The sequence below is a fragment of the Cuculus canorus genome, chromosome 4 (genome assembly GCF_017976375.1).
Source record: "Cuculus canorus isolate bCucCan1 chromosome 4, bCucCan1.pri, whole genome shotgun sequence".
Taxonomy (NCBI): domain Eukaryota; kingdom Metazoa; phylum Chordata; class Aves; order Cuculiformes; family Cuculidae; genus Cuculus; species Cuculus canorus.
Genome location: NC_071404.1, coordinates 30204148 through 30220234, shown reverse-complemented (window position 1 = coordinate 30220234; position 16087 = coordinate 30204148). Strand labels below are relative to the sequence as shown.

At 41.4% G+C, this 16087-nt stretch overlaps 1 protein-coding gene across 1 annotated transcript; it reads right to left on the bottom strand.

The window, feature by feature from the left end:
• Positions 1–2322: 2322 nt before the first annotated feature.
• Positions 2323–13127, bottom strand: EXOC1L (exocyst complex component 1 like). The gene is made up of 3 exons (XM_054064275.1): positions 12902–13127; positions 8068–8198; positions 2323–6440 (listed from the first exon to the last, which is right to left on the bottom strand). The coding sequence occupies exons 1-3, from the start codon at positions 13020–13022 to the stop codon at positions 6177–6179; spliced, it is 516 nt and encodes a 171-aa protein (XP_053920250.1). The 5' UTR covers positions 13023–13127; the 3' UTR covers positions 2323–6176.
• Between the last annotated feature and the right edge of the window lie 2960 nt (positions 13128–16087).

The following is a 16087-nucleotide window of genomic DNA, read 5'->3' as shown; positions in this document are numbered from 1 at the left end:
ATACAATACTTAATAATCAAATTGATTATTCAGTCTGGCTTTTCATGGCATCACAAAAACCAGACATCCTGTGAGATAAGATAAGGATGTAGGGAAGCCACATTGCTGTGCTGAAAGAAAAGGACCATTGTTTTACAAGTTTGGGCTGTAGCGGCCCCTGAGGTCGAACGAATGAGGAAGACTTCAAGCCTTCATCTTTTGATCCCCAAGAGGGATCCTCACAATCACTCAAAGGACCAACTGCACATTCCAACAAGGTGTGGAGATATGTTAATGATGTCTTGAGAAAATGAATATGTAAAAAATTTTCATGAGATGAAATGAATATGCATAGATCTGTAACATAAAAGACACACATTTTTCTCGCTTGGTGTATGTGTTTGGAGGAGCGATCCCCCACGCACCCGGCGCTGTAAATAAAGAATACCTGCTTAATAACGACCAGTTAATACTGAGTTGATACTGAGTCATTATTTCTGAATCCTTACCCAGCCGCACCTACCCTCCCACTAATGTGAACACAAGGGGGTTTGGAAGCTCTGTCCTTTGAATCTCCACTACTAAATCATGCCCCTAAGCGCCTCATCTACCCGCCTTTTAAACACCTCCAGGGATGGGGACTCAACCACCACCTTGGGCAGCCTCTGCCAGTGCTTGACAACCCTTTCTGTGAAGAAATTTTTCCTACTGTCCAAACTAAAATTCCCCGGACTTCTATTACAAAGTCTTTGACGGCAGGAGCTTTCCCATCGCAGGCTGCGATACAGAGAGATCCTGTCTGCATCGCTGTTCCTGCTGGTTTAGGCCTCGTATTCACACCACAGGGTTTTACCCAAGAGCTGAATGGACCTGACCGTTCTCAGCTGCTGCACGTAGCTCCTCACGCCCAGCTCTTTACTGTTTGGGGAAGCTTTTCGGTGTGACCGTCAGGACCAGGGAAGTGATTCTCTCCCTGTACTCAGAATTGATGAGGCCACACATCAAGTACATGACATTTCAAATTTGGAATCTAAACATGAAAAATGATGTCCAAATCTGGCCACTTGTAGCTACTGCTGGATTCAGTAAGAACTGGACCTATTTTCCAGTTCAAACTTTGCTGTGACAGAGGTTGTCCACACAATCTCTATACTTCACTCATTTTTAGCATTATTAATGTTAATTAATGTAGTATTTCTTCAAGGCTTGCATGCAGAGTTAAGGGAAGGCTGAAATCATTACAGATTATTTGAACTGTGTGATTTATTCACATTAGTATATCAATATGCCTTAAAGGTATAGTTGATAAAATTTATTAGCCAGGACACGACCAGGAAGAACAAAAAAATACCTTTTCAAGTTATTATTATTAACTGCCAAAACATGGACTTTTAACATGTAGAATTGATTTCATCATTCCTGTATCACTTTTCCATTTGACTGGAAGCATTAAACGTTACTGACCAATAGATCCTTGCTGAAGGTACTTCTATTTTCTGACTTGCAATACAACATGCTGTATTCATACAGTAATATATCATTCATGAGGGCCAAGGTTAAAAAGGAAGTTACAGTTTGGTAATTTCTCAATTCAGCCACAAAATGTAACTGTCTGGCTAGATAAAGACTGGACAAGAGAGCCATAAAAGATTGGACAAGGTTTCATAAAGCTATTAGCCAAAACCCTTCTAGTTTCCTGTCTTTAGCTGTTAATTCTGCATCAGGGTGAAAAAGAAAACAGTTGGTTAATGCTTAAATGTGGTTACAGCGGAACAGGTTGCCCAGGGAAGCTGTGGATGCCTTCTTCCTGGAAGCGTTCAAGGCCAGGCTGGATGGGGCCTTGGGCAGCCTGATCTAATGAGAGATGTCCCTGCCCATGGCAGGGGCATGGAACTGGATGATCTTTAAGGTCCCTTCCAACTCAAACCATTCTAAGATTCTATGTCAAAACTGACATGAGACCACCTCAACAGATGCACAGTGCCATTCTCTCCTACGTAGCTTCCCACAGTTGCTCTTCAGAAAGGGCTTTGATTTTCCAATACTGACTTCAAGTCATGATGAAATATTCTTAAATCGCATATTGCAAATTATGCCATGCAATCCTTCATTTTTCTGGAAGATAGATTTATATGCTGAAAGTCCAGAACAGGCTTCCCTCCCCGCTCTCTTTCACTTCTAATTTTTTTTTTTCAATTCTGCATTGATTTCTATTTGCTTAATTTAAGATGCATGAAAAGATTAGTTAACAATGAAAGATAAACACATAGGAAAAAAACTCTTCTGTTTTGAACATAAAGTCATGGCCCTTAGGCAGTGAAAATTACCTTAAGCCTATGAACTCCAGTGGAACTTCACCGATGTTCTTTTGATATAGAACTATCTTATCTGAATGATGATGTTAAATGCTTTTTATGGCATCGAGCTGCAGGAAATGTATTTTTTAAGTATAGAGTAGGACAAATATGGTATTGATAAATGCTGCATACAGAATATTCTCAAGTTCCTTTGTCGTAGGTATCCCGGGATCTTAATTCTGGTGTAGGTTAAAGAGTTTAAAAAAAATACACCTAGGAAAAGAATATCATCTGTCTTTCATGACCGCCTCTGTTCTCTCTCTGCCTCTCAAGTGAGCATCAACTTTTGTTTGCTCTTTATCACTCTTCTTCATTTTCAGGCTGCCATATTTTTTCTTTTCCCTGGAACAGGTATGGCTGATAAAAATTCCTGCATTCGGAAGAAAATCCACTTTATATCCACAATGTTGAGCATTAATTTACTCCGTATTTAGTTGAAACCTTCGGTGAGAATGCTGCAAGTGCATTTGTGATATTCTTTGCTCCTGTAAGTTTCTCCCTGTTCCACTTTGGAGAAGTCTTCCAGGAGAAGCAGACAAATCCCCAGATATTGTATTTTAAACTACATTCTGTATATCCAGTGTCAGGAAATGCAATGTAGGAAACAATTCTGCATTAATTGAAAGATGGGCTATTGAGCCTGTCAGGTATTTCCGTTTATAATTTAGTTTATTCTCTGTCTCCTGTGGTGTAGCTGTGCTATACAAACCTCTAAGTGACAGTCTCCCGCACCTCTGGACAAAGACCTTCCGTAGTGCGATCAAGTCAGTCTAGTAATAACACAGTGTCTTGGTATTTGACCTCTTAGAAAGAACTGTATAAATGTACAGAGTCCCTAGATTAGATTCGCAAAGATTTTTTCAAGTATTTTTCCTTTTGATAATCCCGCTGTATTTGGTGTTGATGTGGCCTCACAGTTTAAGAGGGATGTGAAGGTCCTTGAATGTGTCCAGAGGAGGGCAACAAAGTTGGTGAAAGGGCTGGAAGGCATGTCCTGTGAGGAGCAGCTGAAGACTTTGGGCTTGTCTGGTTTGGGTAAAAGGAAGTTCACTGCTCTTTACAGCTTCCTGAGGAGGGGAAGTGGCGATGGAGGTGCTGAGCTCTTCTCCCTATTATCCAGCAACAGGACACATATGAATGGTTTAAGGCTATGCCAGGGGAGGTTTAAACTGGACATTAAGAAACATTTCTTTATCAAGAGAGTGGTCAAACACTGGAACAGCATTCCTGGAGAGGTGGTCAATGCCCCAAACCTGTCAATGTTCAAGAGACATTTGAACAATGCCCTTAACAACATGCTTTAATTTTTGACCCCAATGCAGTCAGGCAGTTGGACTAGATAATTGTTGAAGGTCTCTTCCAAATGAAAAATTCTATTCTATTCTAGTTACAATAGTCTGTTTAATCTGATCACTTATTGAAGAATATCTGAAATATTAGGTTATCAGACAGAAGAAATGCCAAACGGATTTTAATTGCATATTATTCCATATAAAATGCAGGCTTATTTATTTTCTAATACAGTCAATTTAATGTTTATAAAGTTCAAGAACAGAAAGATACAAACTACTGATTCAAGTCCATTAAAGATGGTTGAACATTAGTAATTTTTATCTTATCAGTTTCTAACATGGTACAGGCAATTATTCATCAGGAATTCACTTTGTCTGTACTTTATTCCAAAAGAATGCTCTCAAGTGCTTCTTTTAGAGGCTCTGTATTTTTATTACAATTGCAAGGTTGATGTTGGGAGCTTTTCCACGCAGAACATATTTCCATGTACCTATTAAGCAATGTATTTGTAAACATTACAGAAAACGTGGTGACCTCTGTAATTAGTAATACACATTCAAACAAGGCAGTGTATCATAGATAACAGTAGTCTGAGTTATACTTGCTACTTAAGATGGTTTTGTGGAACCTGGATGTTGGGCAAATACTTGTAGCTTTGGATCAAATGTTGCAGCACCCATACTTGCACTGGGTTATCCTAAAGGCATTCTGAAAAGAACAACTGCATTTCAATTACCATAAAAACAGCCCTTCTCTCTATTTAGGTGATAGATGTAAAACTTAAGTCCTTACAAATTCCAGAAGATTTGCGTTACCCACAAAACTGCCTTCAAAACTGTCAAGATAGACATAATCACTAAGATTTGGGTTAGAATGAATGCAACTTACAACATCTGCCGAGAATAAATATATTGCTTCTGAAGATTAGCTTCTCAAAGCTATGGCCTTTCCTAGGGACAAGCAATAGGAGAACATTTAAAAAGTAAATAAGAAAGCTGCACATTTTATGCAGTTTTTCAAATTTTTTCTTTTTTATTTGATGTTATTTCAATTTTGAATCCAAAGTACGTTTATGCAAATGTTTTCAAAGGTGGGAGTTCATGTGACAGACAGCAGTGAAGCACAAATCACAGTATCCTTGTGCAGCTATCCACTTTTACAGATGGCAGGTGCCAAGAGATGAGAATAACCAGATTGCGATTTCCTAGGAGCTGTTTACATCCATAGCTTTAGGTATGTAGCTGGTCTATAGCTGGTCTCCCTGTTCTCTCTTGGCTGCCAAAATAGAAAGCAAATTTTCTCCTGCAGGACATTCTGTCCAGAAGGTTCTCTTGTTGACCTTATGGGTTGGCATTTCTTTATTGACTGTGGGAAGAGCAGCCAAGTAGCTTAGCTGACTGACGCTGGGCAATATCAATGTGCTTCTTATTGTCAACACTGTTCCTCTTCAGCTCTTGCTCAATACAGCTTTAATTTATCCACTTGCTTTTACTGTAATGTGATACTGTCACAAGTCCAGCCCTGATTTTTTGTTATGGATGAGATCTTCCAGACCACCTAGGAGACTCCACCCCATGTTAAATGTAACTAATATGCATTTAAGTAGTGCACTGACTATGCTGACGCATAGCTAGAAACTGGTGAAAATTACTCTCATAATTTTATGAATTTTGAAATGTCTGTCACTTGTCTACAAAGTAATTGTAGTAGCCAACAACTGCTGTTTATATAGTATTTTGTTAACTCCTGGTCCAGAGGTAGAGAAGAGACATGAACAAACATTTTTTGTTCATTGACTTAGCCTGTTTGTATACATAAACAATAAAGTACAAGAAAGATTATGTTAATGATATAAAGGAAAAAAAATTCTGAAAGGTCTGATAAATAAAGCAATTTTGCTTAAGAACATTCATTATCTGTTTCTAAGACTGTAAGACAAGTAATGGAGAGACCAAAGGGAGTATGAGGTGTTCTGAGGGAAAAATAATTATAACTCCATAGCTGAAAAATTGGTCCCATGGTACCTGAATGCAAAAGCCCAATTGATAAGGATGAGGATTTTATTCTAGTAATAATGCAGGTGTAATCTCTTTAATGGAGTTAAAATGGAAATGTGTGTCATTCTTGTACAGAACTCATTTGGTTGCGTTCTTTTTTCTGCTTCGAGAGTATAAAAATTACCTGTTACTGGTCCTAAAGCTTTAAAAATATTTCCAGCTATTAGTGAAAGATAACTTATACCTCCATGAACATATGATATGAACAAATGCTACTTCTACTTACATAAGCAATCAGCACTGATCAGGAGAATTACTGGTCCCATGTTGAAAGTCTCATGTATTTGTAGGTATTTACCCACATAAGGCCTTCCTAATATGTATAAAGGAATGGTCAATTGTTTATCTAAAAAGTATATATTACAGTTTTCATTTATATGTAAAATTAAAAAGCAGATACTGTATCACTCACTCTCTTTTTGATCAGATGATTTATGAAATACTGGTCAGCGAAGGTCAACCAGTCACCTTAACATTAGAAAATGCATCTTTAGGACAAAGGGCACAGGGAGAGACATAAAAGGTTAGAAGCATAGAAGCATATCCTCATCAGTACTAAGCAATCCCTATTGTTGGATGACCAGATTGAGTCATCATTTAGGTAGGTGTCATCAAAGTTGACAATCTTCAAGTCCTTCTTAAGGTACGTTTCATTCAGTTTGTTCAGCGTCCGAGCAAATGTGTATTTAGATGCACAACTATATGCTTCCAGATGGTAGACTTCATGGAAGTGCATATCAAAATGTGGATTATCCTACAATAAATGGGGAGAGAATGTAAGTATTACACACGTTACAGATTATGGAACAGCAATCTGTTGTTCCCTGCCCAGCTACCTTCAGGGCTTTTTCTCAGTTTGATGGGGTCTAATTTCTGTTATTCATACTAAAGGGTCTTTTAAAACTTTACAAAGTAGCAGTTTATAATTAGCAAAACTTTGAGTTTGCCCAAGCAATAGGCTGCACTTTATTGGGATTATACGATCTTGTTTTGAGATGAACCAATTTGTTGTGTTGCCTAAAACACACTGTATGAAAAGCACTTGCCTTGGACTATAACTATAGGTGCCTGTCAAAAGAGGAATATTGATTGCCTGTCCTGCCTAAATTGTAATTCTCTGTGCTTTATGGCTCTTTGGCACAATTAATGCTAGAAGCAGCCAAGTTCTGTCAAACTTTATGGATATGAATAACTACTAGGAATATTTATAGCAATGTTAATCACACGATATTATGAGTTTGATGTTAATTTAGGCTTTTCTTTAACCAAAAATGAGACAGATTTTGATCGTCCCAATTGTGGAAGGCTGAATCATCTCCGAAGGATATTTTAGCACAACACCTCAGAAAAAAGCTAAAGTCATTCTTGCAGGCAAGGGATAAGGAAATCCTCTGGCTGTCTTGGCTGGGAACATCTCCATAAGGAAGATAACTTGGAGAGGGGACCTAAAGTATTATTAGTTTTGGCTTTTTTCCCCCTAGGGCCAAAACTGTGAGGAGTTCCCAGGATGCAGGGATACTCTGAACCTGAGCTCACCTCCTGCATCTCCCAAGTTCCTAGTTTCAAACAGAAGGAGAACAACCAGAGCTTGTCATTTTCCTTGGAGCAAGGCTCTGCAACCTTTCTTGTGGGTTCTTGGTTTCTTTTTCACTAGGATAATATAATCTGGATTCTATTTCATGTTCCTTTGAAAGCACTTCCAAAGGGAAAACAGTAATTTTTTTCCTGGACAACATTTCATAGGCACAGACAACTCTTAAAGTACCTTGTCATACTGGCAGGAAGATACTCTTCTTGGTATATTCCTCTAGCTTTTGTAAAACAGGATTTAATTCTACTTTTGGCGTTGTTCTGTATAGTACTACTTTGAAGTTGTACTTGACAGATTAGGACTTTTTTTAGGAGTAAGTCAGCCAGATCTAACCAAAGCTATTTCATATTTACACACATATACACAAATATGGAACTGATACAAGTAACGTGAAATTAAGCTATGTGAAAGAGGCATAATTGCGTGAGGTGGGACAGCAATCAATGGAGGTGTTGTCACACATTGTCACACAGAAGAGGTTCATACTTTAACAATATTAAAGGAAATTTTGTTTTCAAATACACATTAAAATTCATGGGATTAACTTGTGGAGCTGCAGGTGGAGCACATTTATAACATCCCTCCTACCTCCTCTCCCTGCAAATGCGGTATGGAGCCTCTCACATGCAATAAACCAAAAATTCTTTGGAGGTTAGATTTATTTTGGTTTTTTTTTACATAAGTTCCTCTTTCAGATAATGCATTTTAATTGCACTGTAATACTTATATCCTAAATTACAAAACAAGAAAAGTATACTCTAATATATGTATTTAATAATACATAACTTACAGTGTCTGCTTCTTTTCCATCAATCATTTCCAGATCTTTCAAAAACCACTTTTCAACTATTTCATATTTCTCCTCTCGATCCACTCGCCAGTGTTTAACCATACATATTACTACTTCTTCACTTTTAGTCACTGAAGAAAAAAATAGTTTAGATATGCAAGCAAGTACTTCCCCAAAGTTCCAATAATAAAAGATTTAATCAAACTACATTTTAGATAATAACTGAAATGGTTATAGGTAACTGTAATGGTTAGGGCTGTACAGGGCTATACCAGACTTCATTGTTTTATTTTGCCCAGGTAGCACAAATAGCAGCATGTTCTCAATCTCTGAAACCTGTCAGATTCAGGATTTACCTTACTCATCATGTCAAAAGAGAATCTTGTCTGTGCAAAAGCCTTTTATCTGACTTCACTAGCAGTTCAATCAAAGCCTAATTTTGGCACTGGATCTGTATGGCTAATCCACTTACCCCACTTACTTCAAGGGGGAATATTTTGGGGTGCTGGAGTCAGAAAATTGTAAAACTGCTACCAAGAGTCTGTGTTTATATGACTTGTGCTATATTTTCCGTTCTGTGGATGAAGTCCTCCTATGAAGCCATTATTTTTTTAAAGCAAAACTCTTATTTCCCTGTAAAATATGTAAGTAGGCCACTTAGCAAAAATAACATTGACAATATTTCTTAACATTTCAAGGTGCCCAGTGCTATCTTTGCAGAAAGTACTATTTTTCGACTTTGGCAGGAAATGAGAGTAAAAAGAGGAAAAAGACAGTTTTTGCAATAAATAACATTTCTAATTGATAACAGTGCGTGCTGTGCAGGAGACTGGGTTTCTGTAAAACAGTGATGAGTGTGAAAAGCACTGAAGCCTGAACAATCTCCAGTACATCTAGCATGACAGACACAGGGCGAGCCACTTCCCCAAGCCATCCTGTAGCCTAAGGTAAGGGCAAAATGTTACCTACCTCTGGCAGGAGCATCCCGACATCATAGCTCGAGGCTGCAGATGCAGGAGCAAAAGTTCTTTTATTTCTAAATACTGCCTGAATTTTTGAAAACCCATTTTGAAACTTGACTTATTTTATTTTATTCCTGTAAAAACGTCTCTTACTTTTCATCTGTTAATGATTATTAAATAAAGACAAAGGATATATGCTGGAAATGCACCTTCTTTCCACTGCAAAGAGAAAATACATAAATGCAGTTGAAAATACATAAAGTGACTATAATTTCTCTCAGCCTATGGCCTGGGAAATGCAAATCGCCGTTGCTTTTTTTCCTCATCCTATCTGTCAGGGTCACTCAAGGATTTTTAACCAAAGGATCATCACTATCTTATCTTCTATGGAGAATTTACAGTGGTTTTCATTTGGAAGCATATCTAGTAGGCTAATCTTAGATAGTTCTCTTCATACTTCCAGTTTCTCCCATTTTGTTTGTTTGTGTGCTTGTGAAGGAGTATGTTGTCTCTCTCAGAGTTAAAACAAAAAGAAACAAGCCCAAGTGCAAAAGCCACCCATTCCTGTCAGGAATCCAAGGGGATGTTGTAGTGGCTCCCAGGTCCCACACACTGCCACTTCTCTATGCCTCATGCGCAAGCAGAAATCTTACATTGTAAAGACAGACCACAGTTTTGTTAGGAATAATAAAACCAGGAGCGTGTCGTGCCTGGTGGGGAAATCTGGGTGGACTATTTTCAACTGAAAAAAAAAAAAAAATTTTCTTATCTGCCTTTTTTCCCTGCGTTGCTTGTTCTTGCACTTGGTTAACAGAGTTAAGGACAATTTAATTTTTTATGTAGAAGATGAGCTCAGTTCTACCACATCATTCTACTAAACTCTAAAAGCTTTCTGGGGGGGAGCATGACTATGGCAATGCCTTTATAGAGCACAAACTATTTCTTAGGGTCTTCCAAGGACTGAACAGCTTCTTCTGAGTCTCTGTTGGATAACACAATCTTATCCCTGCCGTTCTTCTCAGGCACACCAATACTGGGTCATGAAAATTCAGTGAATGTGGTTGCATTCCAGCTCTACATTCTTTCAGGGTTTGTACAGCATTTAGTCAAAGTATACTATTGCCTTCATACAAGAACTGGGACTTGCCGTTGTGAAAAGGAAGGGAAATAATGTTGGGTGTATGGCACAAAAGTAAGATTGTTCAGTTATCCACACTAAGATTTTGTTATAATATAGATTTCAAAAGGCATATACTAATAAAATTTTGCATACAGTTTGTCTGATTTGATGTTTTTTTGTTCTGTTTTGTTATGGTAACCTGAAATCAACATATACTCAGGTTGCATAGTAGGGATAAGGTTTTAGATAATGTGTTTTGCTCCTACAGAATCGTAGCAGATTACAGTAGCTGCTGGCAGCTGGATGCTACCCATCCTTCAGAATCAGGTTTCCACTCTACTCACCACTTACTTGACTATGAATATATTAAGAGAGTGTAATATTCGATACTGGAGAGATCCCACTCTTAATACTCTATATAAATTTTCTTTTATGTCTTCAGAGACTTCCCAGTTAAGCTGATTAGAGGCTTTCTTTAATGACTTTTTGTCTTCTACCTTAGAAAGAAGTTTTTAGTAAAGATTTTTAGCAGTCCATAATGTTATTTCTCCTCTTTGAATGTTTCATAACAGTGAATGTTTAGATCAACCACGTGCAACTAAACATATTTCTACCAGATAGTTCTATAAACTATGAATCAGGTTAGTATTTCTGTGCTTTTGGAAGCTCTATGATGTTCAGGAATCCATTTTTTAAAACTATTTTTACAGTGCTAAAATACAAAGCCTGTTATACTAAAATTACACAACCACAAGAAGCATAGCTTGCTCAGTATTTCCAGTTATCTGTAAAACAAATTAAATAGTCTAAAGACTTCATTATCTTTAGAAAGATAATGATCGCAGAATGTGTCTGACATCATCCCATATTGGATGGGATGTCTCAAGTACACAGATTATTTCTACTTGCTACATATATTCTGAACCTGAAGAGGAAACAGACTGCAAGAAGCATTTACTTCAAACTAGCTACGCAGGGTTGACAGCATCTATCCTTTTGAGTTTCTTTCAGTGTTGTGAAATAAAAAACAAACAAGTTTTCTGAAACTTTGTTCTAAAAACGTTGTGAAACAGATACACTTGAAATCAGATTTAGTAAAGAGCTGGACAGGTTAATGGCTCACAGCAATCTCGCTTTATTCACAGTTCTTGCTAATGACTAACTCAAATATGTAATTTATTTAAAACGCAAGTCTAGTTTATTGTTACCAAAGTGATTAGGGCAAGATGTAGGACATTACACCAAGACTAGGGAAAGCACATAAGCTCTAAAAATTACAAATGTGGCCTGCAACGTTAGTGTATTTTTACGCTTTCTTACGGAAAAACTAATTAGAATTATATTAAACGACTGCTCTTTGACGGGGTTCGGCTCGCACGGCGCTGCCCCGTCCCGAATGCCGCAGGCTGGTGCCTAAGCGGCACGTTTCTCCGCTGACAGTAAAGCTCACGCCCGCATCAATCCCAAACGCGACGAAACGCCTTTTCAGGAGGCGGCGGGCAGAGCGACAAGGGACCGGGCTGCAGCGGGCGCTCCCGCATCCCGCCTCGCACCCACGGGTACCGCACCCGCGCATCCACACGCACCCCCATGTCCCCACGTGCCATCGCATCCTACACATCCATCTACCCCGACCCTGCGCCCTAACACACCCCGGCACCCGCATCCTTGCATCCCCACACACCCATCTGCCCCGGCCCTTTGCACACCCGGGTACCCACACCTCCGCATCCCCACACACCCTCGCATCCTCACGCACTCATATTTCCCGGCCCCGCGTGTGTACCCGCACCCTCGCATCCTCACTCACACTCGCATCCCCACACTCCAGTCCGCCCCGACTCCGCGCCTTTGCAGCCCTACGCACCCTCGCATCCCCATGTGCCCTTGCAGCCTCACACACACGTCTGCCCCGGACGCGCGCACTCCCGGGTACCAGCGCCCGCGCATCCCCACCCACCCATCTGCCCAGTCCCGTGCTTTTGCACACCCAGGTACCCGCACCCTCGCATCCCCACATAACCATCTGCCCCGGGCCCGCGTCCTCGCACACCCGGGTACCCTCGCCATCTCACACACTCTCGCATCCTCACGCTCCCATCCCGCCCCGGCCCAGCATCCTCGCACACATGGGTAGCCGCACCTTCGCATCCCCACGCACCCATGTGCCCCTGCTCCAGGCCTTCGTATCCCCATGCACCCTCGCATCCTCACGCACCCATCTACCGCACACCATCGTACACCCGGGTTCCAGCGCCCTCACATCCTCACGCACCCCCATCCCCACCGCGTCATCCCGCCCGACCCAGTGCCCTTGCACACCCGGGTACCCTCGCATCCCCACGCCCCCATGTGCCCCACGCCCTCGCACACACGTGTACGCGCACCCCCGCATCCTCACGCACTCTCGCTTCCCCACTTACATTTCTGCCCCGACCCCGTGCCCTCGCACACCCGCGTACAAACACCCCCGCATCCCCCTGCAGCCTCGCTTCCCCACGCACCCTCGCATCCTCACGCTCCCATCTTTCCCGGCCCCGTGCCCTCACACACGTGGGTACCCGCACCCTCGCATTCCCATGCACCCATCTTTCCCGGCCCCTCACGCTCCCGGGTACCGCATCCTCACACCCGCACGCACCCTCGTATCTCCATGCACCATCTGCCCCGACCCTGCGCCCTCGCACCCCCGGGAACCCCCGCAGCCCCACGCCCGCCGTCGCCCCGCGGATACCCGCGCATCCCCCCGCACCTGCGGCGCACAGGTAGCAGCGCTCGGCGCCCGAGCTCTCCACCTCGATGAACTCGTGCAGCCGCTGCCGCCGGGGCCCGAACAGCCTCTTGGCCAGGTCCTCCTTCACCAGCGAGGACATGTCCGCCCCCCGCGGAGCCGCTCAGCGGCGAGCAGCGCTCCCCGGCCGCGGGGGAGGCATCGCCGGCAGCGCCCCCGCGGCGCCCCGCGCCCGGGCAGTCCCGGGGCGGCCGCCGAGAAGGGGAGAGGCCGGGCTGCGCATCTCCACGCCTCCCGCCCGCCCTCCGCCCTCCCGGAGGGATGCTCCCCGAGGGATGCTCCTGGCGCTGGGATGGGACCGGCGGCAGAGATGCTGTCGGGGCACCCGCCCGGGGGGGAGGGAGAATTGGAGAGGAAACGCAAAGAAATCCCAGTAAAGGCAGTTTGCAGAAAGAAAGAGTTGCCAGTTCTTTTCGTCAGTGGATAAAAGAGTTACTAGAGTTTATAAAAGGAATTAGATAGCCTTATGGCTCTTACCGCTGCTAGTACACTTTGTGGTTGTTTTTTTGTGGTAAGGGGAATATTACCTCTTTATAGACAGAAAGTGAAGTCGCCTCCACGCAACAGGAGTCCTCAGAGGGCAGGTGCAGCCTGGGGACCAGAGGAACCCACCACCTCAGGATAATTGCATACGCGAGGGGCCTTTTGCATCAGACATGGGTGTATCTTCAAAAATTTTGGCTGTTCCTACTCTGCATGTGTGTGGGTAAAGTTCCCAGAGGCACATACTCCTCAGTATCTGAAGTTATCTGTGGTAGAGTTTTCCCTTTCGGCTCATTCATGGCTTCTTACAGAAGCTGGATGTGCTCTTCTAATTCTTAGGCTCAAGCTTGTTATACTTAAATAGCATATTGGTTTTTATTCATGTAACTTAGAAAGGAATCTAGACCTTAGATTAAAACCAAATGTTAAAGTGAAGATTTAGAAGATAAGGTAAAAAAAAAGTGAGGATTTTAAAAAAAATTAAAAATTGTCAACAATATTGTCAGAATAATTTAGTGTCATAGGTGTACAAGGTGCTTTGCTGGTGTGAAGCAAAATGAAATGGAGTAAAATGATGTAAAATTAAGGAGAATCCTCTCTGCTATATAAGCATATTGGCTAGATGAGTGGGAAAGGAATTGAAAAGAAACTAGATGATTTTGATTTATTCTGCTTTCTTTTGGTCCCATGTCTTTGGAAACACAGATACGATTCTTAAATCTATAGAGTAGTTTTCATTCCTGCTTTGGGAGGGTAAAGTTACTCCAAGATTCAGGTTTTGGAGATATTTCATTAGTACAGGGCTTAGAGACAATTTTTGTCTCTTTCCTTTAAAGGCTCATTTTAGGAAAAGAGCACAATACTCACTTCCAGACCAAGATAACTCCATGCCAGGAAAGTGCCTTGGTATGGAGACCTTCCGAAGATGAGGCTCAGGGATGCCCAGATGCCTGCCCACAACCTTAATGGCCTGGACAGGCCTCGAGTGTGGGACTGATGTACAAACTGGCTCACAATTCATGGTCCCTCCTCTTTTTTCTGCCAGCTTCGAGCAGAATTGTCAAGGCCCACACCCTGGACTTCAGTTCATTGTTCAGCATTAATAGTGTCATGGTTGGAGGTTTCACTGTTCGGACTCTGTGCCAGAGTCCTCATTAGGAAGCTGATTCTGACTCAGCCAGTCCTTAGCTCATGTTGCATCTCAGATACTCGAATATTTTTTTTAGCTGTGAAACAACAAGTGTACAAACAAAAATACCCTTAGAAAAATGCCTTTAGTTTTGAAAGAATTTTACATCAATTTTTCCCTTGTGAAAGATTCAGCTGGTACTGGAGAAACTGCGTAGATGGAGAGTAAAGCATCACTGGCATCTTGGAAGCGATGGAGCTGAGACAAGACTGTAGCTGTGGTCTTTCTTGCGTTAGATTTTTATTTGTTACTGTTTGATCAACCTGCAAGTCATAACGTTTCAATGTTTTGAGGTTTAATACATTAATACCATTAAACTTTTTGTCTTTTTGGATATTCTTGCATATTAACTTTGTGCCAGTTAATATGGCAGTAGTCATGTCAGGTCAGTAGTACATGGCTGGTAGGTAGGTATATGTACATAAACAGAGCTTTACATTGAAAGCTATGACTGGGCTTTAGGTGGGGATTTAAGGCTGTGTAGCTGCTATCTGAGCAGTACTAATGAATGTTCAGCTGCTCCTCTACCTCCTGCCTTCTTCTGTCCACGCCTACTTAGATTTCACTACATGGAAAGAGCTTTGCCTGCATATTGGCTTGAGCATCTCTGGGGCATGCGCGAGGCTCATGGCAAACACAAACAAAAAAAGTGTCTGCATATTGTGTCTCAAAGCATGTACTCTTAAAGTACAGCCACAGATAAATTAAAGTTTTTGTATTTACAAATCTTTTGGAAAAGGAGCAAAGGTTTTTGATAACATAGATATTAATTCAAACATTTCTGTCTCTTAGATGCAGCTGTCCAAAAAAATGCAGCTTTGGTAAAAGATTCCGCTGGATTTATTTCTGAGTTGTGGATGCAGATAGCGCTCAGAAGATCCTATCCTGTGGTGTAACTATTCATACCTTCTCTTAAGTTATATTTTTTTAAAGTATCATAGAGATTAAATTACTTTCGCAGTATCCTTTAATGAATTCTGAAATGCTACATTAAGGAACCACTCTGAGTACATGTGTAGAAAAGTACAATAGTGATTTGGATGTTGAATGTTTTAATAAGAAAAATTTGTAATTTGTAATACTATTGATTTTGATTCTTTTGATTCACGCATCCTCTGTTAGAACGTAGCAGGACAGTTTTGGTGCAGCTGGCAACAGGATTACCTGTAGTGTTTTGGATAGGACCCATGTATATATACATATATTTCATACCTACCCTACACTTCATGGTCTTTTCTCCATTCTTAGAATTCAGTGGGGAGAAATGACCGTCCCATTTTGTAAGTGACTCACAAAATAGTCTTTTTCCTCTCTATTTCTCTACTACTTTGCTGACTTGGATGGATTGGAAATAAGGCTTGGAAGGCTTTAGAATCTCCTTCCTCTACAGCACACTTAAAGCCAGTTTTTATGTCTTGCCTCGTTGTCAGTATACTGAAATTTTTGAAGGATGATTCTTACGGTAGATAAAAAGC

Bases quoted from the DNA above. Each gene is read 5' to 3' on its own strand.
- EXOC1L (XM_054064275.1), bottom strand. From the start codon at position 13,022: ATGTCCTCGCTGGTGAAGGAGGACCTGGCCAAGAGGCTGTTCGGGCCC. The intron at 8,199-12,901 runs GTGCGGGGGGAT...TTTTTTCTTCAG, and splicing joins CTGCTACCTGTGCGCCGCAG to TGACTAAAAGTGAAGAAGTA. The intron at 6,441-8,067 runs GTAAGTTATGTA...CATTTATTGTAG, and splicing joins ATGGAAAAGAAGCAGACACT to GATAATCCACATTTTGATAT.